This window comes from Oxyura jamaicensis, chromosome Z (assembly GCF_011077185.1).
Source record: "Oxyura jamaicensis isolate SHBP4307 breed ruddy duck chromosome Z, BPBGC_Ojam_1.0, whole genome shotgun sequence".
Taxonomy (NCBI): Eukaryota; Metazoa; Chordata; class Aves; order Anseriformes; family Anatidae; genus Oxyura; species Oxyura jamaicensis.
In genome coordinates, this window is record NC_048926.1 from 56,615,740 (window position 1) to 56,633,440 (window position 17,701).

Below are 17,701 nucleotides of genomic sequence, written 5' to 3' on the forward strand. Positions count from 1 at the left end.
AAGACTTGCATTGTTTTACTTGTAAAATTTGTTGGATTGCAAGCGCGCTTATTATTTGCCTCTAGTTTAGATGTCTATTTTTAAATCTTCTTCTTGAAGTATTCTAACTATCTTGTGTCTTCGTCGGATCACTGTTCTTTGAGAAGCATTGTTAAACAGAAAGTTGGAATGTCTTAAAGAAAGATGGCCAGTTATTAGCAACTTTGGATGACTTTCAAGACACTAATTTAAGCCTGATAGCATCTGGCAAAATGCTGGTACTGACTACCTTCTTTACTCTTGGAAAATGATATATTCTCTGTCTTGATTAGTTATTATTAACATCTTTATATCACCCTTATAGAAACATTAAAATTTAGGATATTGGGGTTTACTGTACCTTAATGCAACTACTGCTGGATGACTACCATGTCCTTTTCAATATCACAGACCTTCAGCATCAGTTTAAACATGAAATCAATGGGATTATTCACATTGGATCTAGCATTAGAGCTCCTGTTCTAAGAAAAAACTCTCTCAAACACATGCACTTCTGTTTCAGATTTCATTAGAGAAGAACATAAAATACTATCAAAATCAGCTGGACTATATTTTTAACCAAAATAGCATAGCATACTTTTCCTTGCACTTAGGCATAATGTAGCCAGCATCATCAGGTTCTATATAAATGTTGTTTATCGTTTTACACACCTGGCTGCACTCATGATTTTCTGTATACGTACACCAACTGTTTTTCAGAACAATGTCAGGTGGTGAGTAGCATAAGTGCATTTTAATTCTAGAAAAATCAGCTAAAAAAGAGCAACCGTGTGCCATGCTACAATTGAATACCAGAATCCTAACAGCCAAAGGTAAATGGTTATGAAGGGCACTGGTACTATTAGATCATTTGGTTTCATATGATTCATACAATTTTTTTTTTTTTTTTGAACAGAAGAGGAATACAGGAAATTATAACTTTGAAGGATGCTTTGCCTTTCTCTTCAAGTTGGAATACAAATAAATTTCTTGCTATTTACTTTGAACAGTTAAGTTATATGCCACCCAAATATACATAAATAATTATATAGGTTAAACGTGGTGAATTGATGAACTTTGTGATGTTCAAAGTATTATTTGTAAATCCAAAAACTTAACTGTATTAAAACTGTCTACAGACTGCAGTATCAAAAATGTGCTACTATCCTCAAGACTCCTTATACTTATACCTACTCACACCAAATGCTTTATCTTTCAAGTCTAAAAGTGTGACCTGCAGCTGTAACTTTCTGATGTTCCTGTAAAGTTTCATTATTCATACCCAGATCTTAGAGAATCTTACCTTTACTCCATACGGTTTAAATTAATTAAAATCTCCAAAGACATCACCACCTAGCTTAATGTCTAGTTAAACATGGGGAAGAATATGCATCTAACTTCAATGAAATTTAACTCATGTTCTAGGTAAAAGAACATACTTGAATTGATACTTTCTGAATAGCATTCCTTAGTTTGCCTTCAAATAAGTTTTCCTCTACAAAATCAAGTGTGTTAACTTCTCTGAAGTTCTGTTAAATGAATTACATTTAACCTATAAGAAAGTACAAAACCATTCCATAGGGTAAAAGCTATTCAAAAATGTGGTATATATTTGTGGATTACTTCTGCAATAATGATGCTAATTTGAAAGACCAGTTCTGGTACAAGCAAAAAAAAATTTAAAAATGAAAGAGTGGCTTGCTATTGTTTCAGTGGCCATTTGCTAGTATACTTTTAAAATCAAATACAACTTTCACGTGTATAACCTATTTTGATTTAAGTAGTGAAAAACTGTAATTTTTCTGTTTAATATCGTTTTGATATGTATGTATGTATGTATGTATGTATGTATGTATGTATTTTTGCCACCATCTTTCCTTCAGGTGAGAAGAATTAGCTGTCATCACCGGTTATTTTTCTGTATTGTATTCTGACACTGCCCTTCCACCCTTCTCATAGCAAACAAATGGAAAGTTCTGCTCCAAAATCAAGGGGACCTATCTTTTGCCTAACCTCCTCTAACTGAAAGCAGTTACTCCATTTCTTACTGACATGTGAATTCCACTGGTATTCCATTGTGCAAACTTGACAGAGGAATTAATAAAAAGTGAAGCATATCTACATTTTTTGCCCAAACTTACATTTCTAGAGCAATGTGAAAAGACTTGTGTGGCTTCCAGTTACCTTAATGGCAGCATTCTGGTCAGCATCAATACATCACACTGAAATTTTACTCAATGATGCACAGTGGTAATGTAGTAATTTACTAAACCATCTCAATTGGTTTATATATATATATATATATTTGATAAAGAGAACATTTTGCATTTATTTCACCATGGCTTCCATAAGAATTATTATTTTGTTTGTAATAATAATAATAATAAAAAAAACAAGCAGCAAAAGTAAGTAGCATGAATCTCTCTCCTCTAGCCAAGTGTGCCTCATTTTATTTTCACTGTAAAAATAATCCTTTTGTAAAAAAATACAGGAATATATTCAAATTTGTGGAATCCCACAGTGAAGGATACAGTTTCATATTAATTTCTCAATACTTTCAGATAATTACTTAAATGTTTATCTCAAGTTAAAGCATTTCTCCCAGATTTTGCCCAAGAAGCAGAACGGGTTGCATCATCAAAAGCCAAAGAAAACTCACCTTATTACAAAGTCATGGCTATCAATCTCTTTTCCACACCCACTGTCCAGAAGGATGCCAGAATTTCCAACAACTGCACAGGTTTTAAATCGGCGATTCTTCATTGGGGAAACCTCAGGGAGAAGGCTGTGCAAATCCTGAGAAATATTTAGGGTGCGACGTCTGTCCAGTACATAATGGATTACATCTCCTGGCTTGAAGCTGCTTTTGACCACTGAGACATCTCTTTCAGCATCCAAGAATCGAAGTATACTCTTTCTGAGTTGACAGAAAAAATGCACAGATAAGACCCAGAATTCACTGCTAATCTAATAGTAATGAAGACTGTAAAGAGCATATAAAACAATGCAGAAGGTAGCATCAGACAGACTAAGGTCACATTCCATGTTTTAGAGTGGAGTTAGAGAGAAGTTGTTCCAGAATTAAAATCTCACTTACTACATCACATGTAAATACTGCAGTGAAAAATTTCAGTCCCTCCATAGAGAGGGACCTCCACTAGGAGACCAAGGGAAGATGACTTTAAAAATTAGACAGTATATACTATTTAAATGTTTTACAAAGCTTTGGAATAAAAGTATGAGGTATTTATGATTTAGGAAATAAATGTTTCACTATCATCTCATGTCCCTCAAATCAGCTTGGTTCAGTAGTGGCCCTGCTTTCTTATAGTTCATTTTTACATTATAAGAATAACACTGAGCTTAACATAAACTTACTACTAATTAACTGAAGTTCAGCCAGAGTTATTCTAATTAACTTGAAATAAGAACACCTACCGTCTTTTACACTGATTTAAGCAAAATCAGCTTAAAAAAAACACTGCAATTTAAACTACTGCAGCTCAAGGTCTTGTCACGCTGCTAGCTAACTCATAGAAACTCTTCTTGGGAAGTCAATCATTGCTTTAAATCAGTTTAGCTTGATCCTCTATCTTGCTTCTCTGCCATTAAATGTTTAAACTATTAACAGGGTTCAGACACACGTGATCAAGATAACAGGGTTTAAAAAGCTACCACAGATCAAGTGCACTATAATTAAGCATTTGTATAGTCCCAGTGTACAGCAAACAACAAGTGAAGTGTGCATACTTAAATGTCAGCTGAGGAAGTAAAATCATGGTAATTTGTACCTGCTTACGGGGTGGTAAAAGCTGAAGCACTTTAAATACACCAGTTCAAAAAGACTCTTTTAATGACTTCAGCTACTTACGGACTGATACCTGCACTGGCAGTCTCCTGCAGGCTGCAGTGCATGTCTGTCCCTGGGATAAAATGCTGTGAAAGACCCCAGGCCAGAGCTTCAGGAGACACTGTTAGCTTAGGATTGCAAATGAGCACAGCCTGATGCACTTGCGCCCACCTCTGCTCTGCAAAGCATGAACTTTTGTGAGCAGGCATGATCTTCACACTTGATCTTAAACACACATTTAAGTCCACTACACATATGGAACAGACAGGTCATGTTGAACTCAGGCAGGGTATCACTATGTGTTAATACAAATAGAAATTTTTATCTCTGCAACACTAACAAGACAAGAAAAAGAGCAGTGACTTTCCACTTTCCACTGCTGTCAGCAGGTAAAACGGGATTTAGAATAGAAAATCTGTTGAGTAATATAATGCTATTTTTACGTAATCAATTTTTAGAGCAGAACTTCCTTATAGCAGATCAAAACAGGAAAAGATAACTAGAGATGCCGCTCCAGAAGTTGCAACACCCACTGAGAGATATAAAGGGGAAATAACCTCACATGAAAAGGGATGAACTATAGGAACACACCATGCCCACCAGCCAGCTCTTGTGGCACTGCCTTAAGAGGGAAGAGTAAGTCTAACCCTTGCAGTTCCACAAAGCACTCACTCTGGAATTGACCTTAAAAGCCATAGAGGAAGTGAAACACGATAAATATATATATATATATATATTTGTTTCCTCTCACTTCCTACATGGGGACAAGGGAGAAAAAAAAAATGGCCTGAGCTGTCTTTCACAGCTGTCATGTATGAATGAAGCAGCATCAGAGCAACAACAGCTTTCACTGAGGCATACATGGAACTCAGAAAAATGGAGAAGGGTGGAGAATATTAAAATCCTGAGTACCAAAACCTTTTAGCAAATGGTGTAAAAGACCAGGCAAAGTATTCTGTAAAGCAAGATAATGACTTCACTTCAGCCTGTAAGTTTAATGGACTTAAAATCCACATGGGTTTGAAAAGTTCATTTTGTGGGTACTCTGCAACGGATATAGAAATGGCTACAAAATGAAAAAAGAAAAAAAAAAAGTAAGAAATAATGACTTGCCTGATCTAAGAATATTTTTAAGTGATTAGAATTATTAATTACCACTCATTAAACAGGGCTGCAATTTCCAAAATGTCTAATGAATTTCTTTTCCTGTAAGATTTTGAGATGGACAAAAGTAACTGAATCTCAGTATTGTCTCCTATATTTTTAACGTGAAGTTGTCATTAGCACATTCAATTGAGTGCACAGATTTTATAGTGTACATAAGAAACAGTTTCAATAAGAGATGTGTAACAATGCTAGCATTAAAATTTGTAATTACCTGGCTGTATCCAAGTATCTGTTAATACTAAAAGAAATATGATTATAAATGCAGATGTTCGTGTTATTGTTTTTAAGTTCCTCTGTGCTACTGACTCAACTGTACCATGGAGATAGCAGTACTTCCCGTTTTCACGTAAGTGTTGAGAGAAAAAAATAAACTAAGGGATATAACAAAATCTAAAAGTATGAAACATACATGGGTGTCTCAGTCAGTCTTGATTATGGTTAATACTAAAAACATGTTTAAACATCTATTCTGTTCCAGGGCACACAGCCCTGAAAATAGCACAACAAGGTTATTCTGATTAAATGGATATAACAAAATAACTTAAAATAAGTGCTAATTCACATCCTGCTGTGCATAAAATTCAAAAGCAAGCTCAATTAGAGGAAGGAAAAAAACAGCATGTTTTTTAGTGAACCTTGAAGAAAAAGTGTTAAATAGATGGAGCCTCTGCAACCTTAAGCTAGAATGTGTAAAGCAACTGTTTTATCTGAGGTAGCCTTAAAGTTTTATTTTGATGAATAAAACTGTACCTGGGGCGTGGCCTGAGCCCTTTGTGGGCAGGTGAGGCAGATGTGGCTCATGCTTATCTGAAGGCCAGCAGCTGTTTGCAACATGTTTACATGACTCACAGAAACATGGTGTCACAACCTGTGGTTGGCCTGGGATTTTTCTTTCATGACCATAACCAGATGTTCATAATATTTAAATATCGAATACAACTATATATCCAATAAAGTACATGTTAACAACATTTTCTTCAAATAGCTTTCCAAACAATATAAAGCATATTATTCTGGGTCAAAGTGGTGACATTATTCTACTTACACGCATTTTTCTAGTTTGATTTTGTAGCCTTTGAACAACACAAGGCAATGGCTGCCTCATGTTCATTTGCCTCCGAACTGCGTGGTTAACGGAAAAAAAAGAATTACTGAAACATTTAGCTTCTAGGATTGTAAATAAGTTTCCAATCAGTTTTCAAGAGCAATGACATACAACCTCTCAGTACAGGCCAGAATAGGTCACAACTCTGTCTCAAACACTTTTCCTGGGAAAATCCTTCCTTCTGTAGAAGGCAGTTCTAGAATGCCTTGATGCTGGAGCACCAGGGCTTGTCTGGCCAGGAGCTCCAACCATTTAGGGAAACCTCTAACCAGCAACCTCAGCATCCAGGAAGCCAGGCTAGCTTACCACCCACCACATTATGGAAACAGAGAAGGCCTGAACAACTACCTAGTCCACACCCGGCCCTGCAGATGATATGCATTTATCAACATCAGGCCGGCCCATGTTTACCTAACATATTACTAACAGCCTCTCCAGTGAACTCTCCATGGCACCTCTTTCACAGCTTCCCTATCCTTATTGGATTACAATATTTCTAGTGCTTTCTTGCAACAACTGCAGCTGTTCTTTTTCCTTTCACTTTGTATGGGACAGATTATTATACCTTACTATTGGTAACAGCCTTCATTTAACTGAGGCTAGGAAGCCACCCAACCTAAAAATAAAATAAAATAAAATAAAACAACTTTTTTCAACGACAGGTATTTGTTTTAGGTCTTTGACCCTTCTCATTGCTCTCCTGCTGAATTTCTTCAACTTATTTACTCAGGCCTTTTAAACAACTTGGTTTTCCAAAGATTCTACTCTAAACCTTGCAAGTCCTGTAGTTAATTCACATTCCCCAGATGGAGGGCAGAAGGTGGCTCTCAGTCATTGATATCACTGAGAACTATGACCTAAGTAAAGTATACTTTTTTTGCCAGTGAAATGCTGCTTCCCTTGAACACATTTTCTTAGAACTCCCTTTCAGTTAGGCTAAAGAGAATTACACAAACCTCTTTGGCCAGACCATACTCAGGTGCACTAGCAGACCCTGTCTCCTCAGGAGGCAAACAGGAGCTGGAGCAATCTACAAGGGCAGACTGTGACTTTGTGTTGGCAGAGTTCTTTCTTTTTCTTTTTTTTTTTTTTTTTTTGTTGTTGTTGTTGTTTGTTTGTTTTATTCAAGAACACTAAAAATAATCCTGTCCCAAAGGAGCAGTGCTCTCCAACTCTCTGCTTGCCTTCAGCACTGAAAATGAAACAGATACATAAAGCCAAACGGAATTTGTAAAAGGAAAAAATGAATAGTTCAGTTTGATTAATTAACTTTCCTGTTCTGGACATCTTTTTTATGCTCTCTCAATGCATACTGATCACAATGAGCCCCCTAACAAACTAAGAACAGTTAGTTTTAACCAGCTTTAACAGTGCAGCTCTGATTCTTGAATAAGCTCTTCATGCAACTGCATTGAAGATTTTTCACATGCTGGCTAAACAAACTACATATATCCAAATGATTTTATTTGCTTTGTAAGGCAACTAACCATAAATAATTATTTCAATTACTAAATATTCTTTTGATCATTTTGATAATAACTTAACAGTCTGTTAAAATGCTGATTTCATATATCTCTGAAATTGAACCTAGGCTAATTGAACTAATCTAAATCAAGTTTTAGATTTTTTGGGCTCTTTTGATTTTATTTATTTAATTATTTATTTATTGGTACAACAAACCATACAAAATCCTTGTGATATTTAACTAGCAATAGTCCAGTGACATCACATCCTCAGGACATTCCCATGTCCCACTGAAGTCACTGTAGACTTTTCCTTCCATTTAACTTTGAAAATTTTCAAAGATTTGGGTTTGTTAAAAAACATGCATAACTGCAAGTAACCAGGGAAATGTTCTTGGCAATCACCAGCCCCTGGAGGACCACACCACCAGAAGCGCTGTATTACAGGCAGTTGCTGTCTGACTCCATCTCAGTTCCTCATGCCCTTTAGGGCACCCACGCTCTCCCTCGACCAGAAAGGTCACTTCCTTAGCTGAAGCATGTACTAATCAAGCTACAAATCTTCAGTGATTTCCAGCAAAAAGAAAAGTGGTCTCTTAAACACAGCATGACACTACTGCTGCTTACCATGTGAATACCAGCCATATGTCAGCTTTTAATGAGTCAAAGGAAGTTGAAGTCAAAAGAAAGGAGTTGATGGAGTTAACCACCCCAACTGACAGAAGACACTGAATTTTCAGTTGACATAAGGAACCGAGGAGGAAAAAAACTTTAAAGTTTATTGTGACTAAACCAGATTGGAAAGCCCCAGTTTGCACATCTTAGAGATGCAGAGGATCTCAAGGAAACAGCACAGCTGGCCCTAAGATGTTCATCCAAATGCTTCAAGCAATTTCACTGCTCCATTGCCAGTTCAGTCTTTACTGTTTGCACTTCAGCAACTTATCATTGCTGTTTCCTATTCACTTGAAAGATAAACAATGATAATAATCAAAACCCTTCTAAGAGGGAAGTCACATGTGCTTTTTCTTGTGTTTTTGTTTGGTTGCTTTTTTTTTTTTTTTTTTTAAGTTACACTCTTTGCATCTTACAAGTTCTCACACATTTCTGACAGGAAATTTCCACTCATCGAGTTCACTCTCGCATTGCAAAGAGATGAATACACCCTAAGCACACATCAGTTTTTCATTTTGCTTTCCTGCAATTCAAAATATCTATCTGTTCCTTCTAACACAAACATATTCCCACATTTAATCAAAAATAAGTGGAAGAAGAAAGTTGAGCACTGAAACCTCAAGCTGTAGTTCGGTTCACACAGCTCGCAGATGTGCTAGCATCAGTCCTATTTGGTAGGCTTCCTCAGGTAGGTTTGTACCATCTCAGACCCATCTCTTCCCTTTGAAAGCACAACCCCTAATGCCACAAAAATTTCCTAGTTTCTGCAACAGGAAAACCTTCACATTGCTACAGAAAGTACGAAGGACTTAAGACATAAAATCTTGCAGAAGGTGGATTTTCTCTCTTCCATATGACTGAAATCATTCTGACAGAAAGAAGGCTGAGCAAGCAGTCTTCTTCCCTTAGACACAGGAATTACTAATTATTTTTCAAAGAAGTTGTCAGCAATCAGAAGATAACATCAGGTGGAAAAATCACTCTCCCACTAGAGCAATCATGACTGGCAAAGCAGCAACTCTGCTACAGTCTCTAGTAATTAATGATACCCACCATTCCCATCTCAATCACAGAAAACCTAGCATTTTCTTCTAATGCTTGCTTAGCATCTCCAAAATGGGCTGCTGCCCTCCCAAAACAGCTGCTGCACTCCCCAGTCTTTTCTGGCTGCAACATCCTGTGGCATTAGAAACTCAGGGGAGCCTTGTCATGCTCTCGTAGGGTCCTGATAAAAGAAGCTTTTTCACTCACTGACTCTCACTGCGTCTGACCTGGACAAGAATTCATGGGATCTTTGCTGTTGACAGAAACCGGTCACTAACCTGAGCAAAAAACAAAGCATGTGGTCAACAGGGAAAACACCACAGAGTAATAACAAAGTCTAACATTCCCCCTAGCAGACAACTGTGTCCAGACATACACCATTAAGGAACGGTCTTTGCACAAAGCAAAACTCACTAACAAATATTTTCCATGTTTTTAAATAGTTGTTGTGGGTGTCAAGCTGATGTAAGACACAAAGTGGCTGCAATCTACAAGTAATTACAAGTTTTATGAAATGTCTTTAGGTTACACACTAATAGTTTCACAAGTCATGTCTCCACTGCTAAGAAGTGATAACTTTTTATATGTTATTCAAAAGATGCTAGCTTTTTTTTTTTTTTTTTTTTTTAACATTTCCCTCTTACCATTACTTGCTAAGATGAACCTCACACCACAAGACTACCACTGCTCACGTTAACAGTTGCTAAAATAGAAAGTGAATCATCTTCATGGTATACACAGTGCATGCAACGTACTTTCGAGGGCAGAACAGTTAGTTGAACCATGAGAGCACTCTAGGAGATTGCTAGCTACATTTGAAGTTAGTCCTGATAGGTCTGCAAGTATAAAAATATTTACAGCTAAGATGTTTCTCACTGCTGAGACAGGGAAGAAAGGTATATAGCAAATCTGTAAAAGTGAAAGAAGAATGAATGTTGTTTAGTCAGCATCTAGAGTGGAACATATTTCACAAGGAATGGGTTCCTGAAGTGAAATCACACCAGAAGTTCCCTCCCTCACAGATGAATACTGTAACTGAATATGCTACATATGTTAGCAAAGAAAACAGGACTGGCTGGTAGCCCTGATTCCATTCATATACTGTATCCCAATTTTTGTCCCTAACGCACATTAATCTAAAATCTTTTACTGGTTCAGTGGAAACACAGGCTCTCTGCCCCATTTATAATGATTGTTATTTCAGCTCAAAATGAGACTAGCAGTGTTTCTAAATAACTTCAGTTTTATGCTCTCTTGTTACAGAGAAAATATTTACACTGATGGAACTTTTGCTGCTTAAACCAATGTTCAGATATATGTTCTTCTTCTCTGAACTACTGAGACAAAAAGCATCCTTCACTGTACCATTTAAAAAACACACCATGTAATCACATCATAGGCTTCTTCATAATACATTAAGTATTTATAAAACAAAAGAACTTTCCCACCCTCCAACAGGAAGGAAAAAAGTATTGATTTTGAAACTCATGTTTTTGGTAGACTGAGATGATACTCATGTATTTACAGGCTTAAAAAAATAATAATAATAAAATCTAAGTTGCTCTCCACTGTTTTGCCCCTTTGTCTTAATAATATATTTTGCTTCCAAAACAGATGAGAAATTAACATAACCAAAGCTTCATTTTTTCTTTTAATTTTAATTGATAATCTGTTGTACTATTTTTACTTGTTTGTTTGCCTTGAGCAGCAAGGTGTATTTGTTTTAAATGGTTCTGAAATAAGATACTTTTTTTTTAAAAAAAAAAAAAAAAAAAAAAGGAATGGCTGAGACAAATTATTACCTGTCTCTACTTACAGTCTCACAGTGGATTCCAGATCAGTTTACTTCAAAAGTAAACCAGTGTGCTATTTTCCTTTAATTGTCAGAACTATAACGTATGATTTGAAATTTCAACAGTGTTCTTCTATTTCTCCAACTTAAGCTGTCAGTTACATGCATATAATTTTTTAATATTGTTGTTGGTATACAAAACGTGCCTATCTTTCCCAGGCTACCTTTGGAGCAGAACTTGACCATTACCTCATGACCAATACAGGTTACATCAACAAGACGTTCTTGGGAAAAACTCCAGTCCTGAGGCCTGGGAGTGCACCTCAGCTGCATTTTAGGGTGACTGCCAGGAACCCCACCAGCAGGAACCCCAGGTGCCTGGGAAGCAGTGGGGTGTCCAAGTGTCCCTTAGTCCAAGGGACAGAGACACCACAGGGCACCACAGAGCTCTTGACAGACAGATGAGGCTCCAGGCTCTGGAGCTACAGGCTCCAGAGTACCAAGAGGAGCAAAATTCACTGCCTATTCACCTTACTTTTTTAATCCCTGATGCTGTTCCTCTGCTGTCACAGTGGGGATGCACTTCTTTCATCACAGCACAAGACTTCCAGAATGGGGTGACAAGTATTCCACCTCCAACAGTAAATCTAATGACTGTTTTCTAGACCACACAAATTATAGGCAATAGTAATACAAAATGAGCTGTGTGTTACTTATGAAACTTACCTTATCTCCAGTACCAAAGAAGAATTGATTTTCCAACCTTCTACAGAATGCTGGAAGATAGCAGAGCCACCCTTACGGATTATCTTATCAGAGCTATTGATCATTGATCTACTCAAACTCAGCTCACCATCTCTGCAATGCAATACAGATAAAACACAGATACATTAAGGTTAACTTTGGTTTTAAGTAATGTACTTCACAAGCACCAGTGATATTTTCATTTATTCACAACAAAAAGAAGCAATTATCTCCCATTCTTGCATATTCTGCTTGCTGGAGCAAATAAACTGTACCTACAAGAAAAATATGGGACATCTGTAACTAATATTTTGCATATGCAATTTAAGAGCCTTAATATGTTTTTATTTGTAATGAAACAGACCTGAAGAAAAACAAAAACAACACATAAGCTCCAAATTGTGAAAGTGGACTGAATTTCAGCATGTATGCAGGGCAGATTCTGCACTTCTGCATTTCAAATTTCCAGTGTTAAACTAAGATTTAAGTGCTAACTTTCAATCTTTCCCCCAGCAATTGGTCGTGTTATATACAACAATTGCTAAGTAGTCTCCCTTCTGTTGATACTAACAGACTTTAATGACATAAAACACACAAAATTACCCTATGATGCCATGAAACTTTTGTATGCACATACCCAAACAACCTCAATTGTCTTAATCTTTTCTTCACCAATATCATTATACTAGTAAATTTTGCTAGTTACTTTGAAAAATAAAAAATGTAGCAAGCTGTGGCTGATGACCACTGAACATCTGATGGAGTAGCAAAAATGTTACCAGTTACAAGATATTCAGCAATAGGGTCACACAGATATAACAGAGACTCTAAAACACCACAACACATAAGGTCTACAATTTTTTTATCTCCATATATTTTCGTCATCTTCCACACTGCTTCAATTTAGGCAACATTTAGCTGAGTTCAAAAACAGCTATTATGTATAGTTACATAAAATGTTTTGTATATAAATATATCAAAAACACTTAGATGTAACATTCTACCATGTAGAGTGTCTTGTATTTGAGAAGGACTATGTATCTCAATAATATACAGAAATCTCTTTATCTGTTAAATAAGCATGGTCTCAAATACCATCATTAATAAAAACTTCACTTTGCTTGCAAACAGAACTTCTGACTGCCAACCATTCAACAATAAAATGTATGATAAAAGACATGAGACAGTAAGCCATCTATGGAATTGCTGTTTTCCTGTGGCCTTAAGTTCATAAAACAATTGTATCCTGGGCCTTAATGGGAGCTACAGGTACATTACTGCAGTACATATCTGTACTAAGTATTAGTATTTAGCAAATTATGTAGCAGACCAAACTTGAACTATCCTTCAATGGGACATTAATTAAGATAACTTGGCAAAACTTGTAAGAGGTGATCATTTGTAAAAACTGCTATGACTGCAAAAGCCCCTGTAACTAATAAACCAGTATTTTACACTTCATCAAAAACAGCCCAGCATCACTTGCAGTGCTCTCCCTCCCTCATCCCCACTATGCCAACAAGCTGCAGCACTGACACTGCGCTGACTTATAGGTAAGAGTGCCACCTACCGAAAAACCTACCACTATAAGCAATTCTGTACGTATAAGGTGTGTATGCAAATTGTCCTAATCACACTAACTTAACGGATGGGAGAATTATGCTGAATGCTCTGAATTCAATAATCAGAATGTAAGTATTATTATTGTTGTTGTTGCTATCCTTTATTTTTCTGTTAATTAAAATTTTACATAATAGCTGTGGATATATTTTCCTGCAGTAAGATAAAATGTTTACACCTAGAGAAAAATTACCAAAATACATTCTGGTAAAGTGTACAGTCTGGAAGTATTTCAGAGATATCTCCTGTTTATGCTGTCTTAAACCTTATCCAGTAGACACTTTAACAGAGATGTAGGGGACACAACATAACAACAAATTACATAGACAACACCTGAAGTACCACAGCATCTGAAATGCGGTTGTCTTCTGAACTCACAATAACATGTGCAGCATACATGTATGGTATGGTAACACATTGTTGAGTTATGTTCTCATGAGCCAAAATAAGGTCCTAGGCACTTTGTGTTAAAGTTTTAGTATGAATACAAACGTGGTCACTTACATGCTTTCCTCCTTTTTACTTATTAGTAGTTTCATTTAATTTTCAATTAAAATAATATTAAATAGACTAATGCATAAAAAGCTCAATTTACTCCAGATAATTCCTCACTGTGTAAAAAGTTGTTCAATAAATTTGGGCTTATTTTTGTCTTCCAGAATCATGGCAATTCCTCTCTGGTGGATGTTAATGAACCAACTGCTGTAGAATGATGGCAACTTCTGGCAGACAGCATCAACCTTGCCTCTGAATTACCTTGCTTTGGTGACCAATCAGACCAATACAATAAGACTCTCTCTTCTCCTGAATACAGCTCGTTAAATATAAATAACTACCTTAAAATTTTAAAAGCATATTCCATATCAGAATAAGTTAACACAGCTTAAAAAATGCTGCTTCCATATAATGCATGTGTTTCATTACTTGTGTAACCTTTAAAAGGGCATTACTGACTAGTTGAAGAATGGCATGCTCTTGCAATTATTGTCCTTGCAATTTTTTTTTCTGTGAAAACACTGCTGATTTAAGGTGTATCACCATATACTCAGGAATCACACAACAATACATTTTAGAACACTTGGGATTTACCTGCAGTGTCACCAATAACCCCAAAATGGGACACTTTGAGCCTTCAGAGTTCTGTGCTACTGGTACTTCTGGAAGTAAAACATCCCATGGAAAAATCACTTTGTTTTCCCATGTGGCCAGTCAAAAATAACCAAGCATTCCAGTGAGCCCTTCCTTCAGGAGAAAGGCAAGCGTAACATCGACAGCAGTGGCAGATGGTAGCAGTACACTTGCCTTTTGTTTTCTGCCTCCTGTGGTAAGGGGTTGGGACAATGGGCTGGGAAAAGAGACCATACTGCAACATCCTCAGCCAAAGCAAGCAGCCCCGTTCTGCACAAGAAGTCTTACTGATACCTAAGTAGGTATATCACTAAATGTCTGGGCACTAGTACATTATGGCTCTATCTTAAAGGGCTGTTAAAAACATGCATACCTACGACTAAATACACCTATTATTTTTTCATCTAATATTAAAGCATCAGCTCCCTTTAGTACCTTTTAAATCACATCAAATTAAATGTAGCATCAGACATAGGGGGCTTTTTATGCAAATATGTATGGATTCTACCTAGTGACTAATTTCTGAATCACTTTAACAACTACTTCTAGTTGACAGGAAGAAGTAGGTACTAAGAAACATGGGTATCTCTGGTTAATGCTGATTCTGCCTCACAGATTCATTCTCACATGTATTTTTGTGCACCTACAAACCAAACATTTTACACATTTGTACATCTTGCAAGTATGGGGATACCACAGCTCCACAGAAGAAACTGGGCTTCCACCCAAGCTGAAGAATAGGGAAAGTTACCAGCAAGTTATGAAAACCTTTACCACCAAGGGAAGCAAGCATCACATCAATAATTTTACACATAGAGAGGCACAACCAACCAGCTGCTCTGGGGGGCACTGGGCCATTGTCCCCCACGTGTCCAGCTGTGCCCACGCCCCCCTCCCACACCGCTGTGCCTGCACAAGGAGCAGGGAAGAGGGACACACCTGCTTTTATTTCTTAGGACCGTGGTGGCAAAGGGGTGGGAGTGGGGGATAAGGAGGCTGTGGTTGCCCCAGCTTCTTCTCCTGGGCACTTACAACCTCTTTATTCCTCCTCCTCAAATTAACACAAAGGCTTACACCAAAGGACAAAAACCCGCGGTGAATGCATCTCCCCGCAGCAGATTTGCACAAGCAAATGCAAAGCGTGAGACCCCTCCCCGCCTTTGCCAAGGTTCACTATGCCGCCACAGAATTTATGTATCCTTCCTACCAAAACAAAAAATCACATCTCCCAGAGAAGAAACGCCCTTGGCTGAAAATCCAACTTCTTCACAGGATAGCTGTAAGTTGCGAAAAAAGGGAGAAAACGCAGGCATGCACGTATGCAAACGCGATGAGGAACAAAGAAACAGAAAGCTGAGGTGCAAGCAGAAAACGGCAAGGGACTTTTCGCCTCTTCTTTTCAGCCGAAGACAGGCAGGAGGCGGGGCAGGGGGGGACGCAGCCCAGGGTCTCGGCGTGGGAGCGGGGCTTCCAGCAGAGGGGTCCCAGGAGCCGAGGGGATGCACCCAGGAGCGCCGAAGTTACGCGCGGCTCCCAGGCAAACTTCAAGGAGGGAGGCGCTCGCCTCGGCAGGGCTCCAAGGGGCTGCAAACGGGACCTGGCGGCCGCAGCCCCCCGCCCACCACCACCACCACCACGACCACCTCCCCTCCCGGCCCTCGGGGAGCAGCCACGGCCAGGTGAGCATCCTCTGAGCCGCCCCCCCGGCCACCTCGCCCCCGGCCCAGCGGCAGCGGCACCGCGGGGCTGCGGGGGACTGCCGGGGGGCGCCAGGGGAGGACCTGAGGCAGCGACACCGCCCCGCCGCCCCCTCGGGGACCGCATTTACCCGGCGAGCGGTGTCTCCTGGCGCTCCTCGGTCCGCGCTATTTCTTTCGTCTTGTAGAAGATGAGGAGGAGACTTATGGTGCACACAGTCCACCTCTTCCTGACTGAACGCATGTCTTCTGCGAAGCGCGGTCCCCCTCCCCCTTTTTCCTTTGTTTGTCAGGGGTGTACGGAAAACAACTCCACGCGCGGCACAATTTGACAAAAAGACTGTAATTATTTTTTTTTTCAGAAAAATTTTTAAAAATTGAAAAATTAAAAAAAAAAAAAAAAAGACAAAAAGCAGGCGAGATCAAACGCCGGGGGTTGTTTGGCATTTAGTTTGTCTTTTCTTTCCCCCTTCCCTCCCCTGCTCGCCAGCCGGGCTGGCAGGCGGCGGCTCGCTCCCCTCGGCCCAGTGGGCACAAGTCCGTGTGCCGCCGCTCCGCTCCGCTCCGTTCCGCTCCCCTCTCCTCCTCCTCCTCCTCTTCTTCTTCCTCCTCCTCCTCCTCGCTCGGCTCCGGCTCCGCTGCGGCCCCGCTACGATCGCGAAGGCGGCCCGGGGGCGACGCTGGCGCCTCCCTCCCCGCGGCGGGGCGGTGGCGGCGGGCGGAGCGCGACCAATGGGCGCCGCACGGGGGCGGGTATCCAGCGCCGCCGGCGGGACACGGCCCGAGGACACGCACGCCTCGGACCCCACACCACGGACCCCACACCACGGACCCCACACCTCAGACCCCACACCCCGGACCCCAGACCCCAGGCTTAGACCCTGGACTCCGGCTCCCGGAGGTGCCGCTGCGGGGTGGGGACCTGGAGGGGGGTCACGGCTCACAGGGAGCACCCCTCCGGGTCCGGGCCGGCTGCCCTCCCCCACGTAAACCCTCTGTATTTGGGGAGGGGGCGACTTTCCGCCCTGGACCGCGTTGCACCCCGTCTACCGCTGTGTTTCGGAAAGTTTCCGCACAACGCCGCTGCCACCCGCGATACAATCGCAAAGAAACTGCACGCTTCCTTTCTCCCGAGGATGAGGATTTTGTCTTCTGCTACTGGTTTGCTCTGGATTTCTTTTTTCTTTCTTTCTTTCTTTCTTTCTTTCTTTCTTTCTTTCTTTCTTTCTTTCTTTCTTTCTTTCTTTCTTTCTTTCTTTCTTTCTTTCTTTCTTTCTTTCTTTCTTCCTTTCTTTCTTCCTTTCTTTCTTCCTTTCTTTCTTCCTTTCTTTCTTTCTTCCTTTCTTTCTTCCTTTCTTTCTTTCTTTCTTTCTTTCTTTCTTTCTTTCTTTCTTTCTT

General features: G+C 39.4%; 1 protein-coding gene across 1 annotated transcript in view; it reads right to left on the reverse strand.

Annotated features, from left to right (window-relative positions):
• ST8SIA4 (ST8 alpha-N-acetyl-neuraminide alpha-2,8-sialyltransferase 4) overlaps positions 1-16,954 on the reverse strand; it is a 60,822-nt gene extending 43,868 nt beyond the window's left edge. Inside the window, exons 1-3 of the mRNA XM_035309430.1 lie at positions 16,435-16,954; positions 11,841-11,972; positions 2,678-2,935 (exon numbers count right to left, since the gene is read on the reverse strand). Coding sequence (XP_035165321.1) covers positions 2,678-2,935; positions 11,841-11,972; positions 16,435-16,547 — 503 coding nt within the window. The 5' untranslated portion in view covers positions 16,548-16,954. The remainder of the gene's footprint in view (positions 1-2,677; positions 2,936-11,840; positions 11,973-16,434) is intronic.
• Between the last annotated feature and the right edge of the window lie 747 nt (positions 16,955-17,701).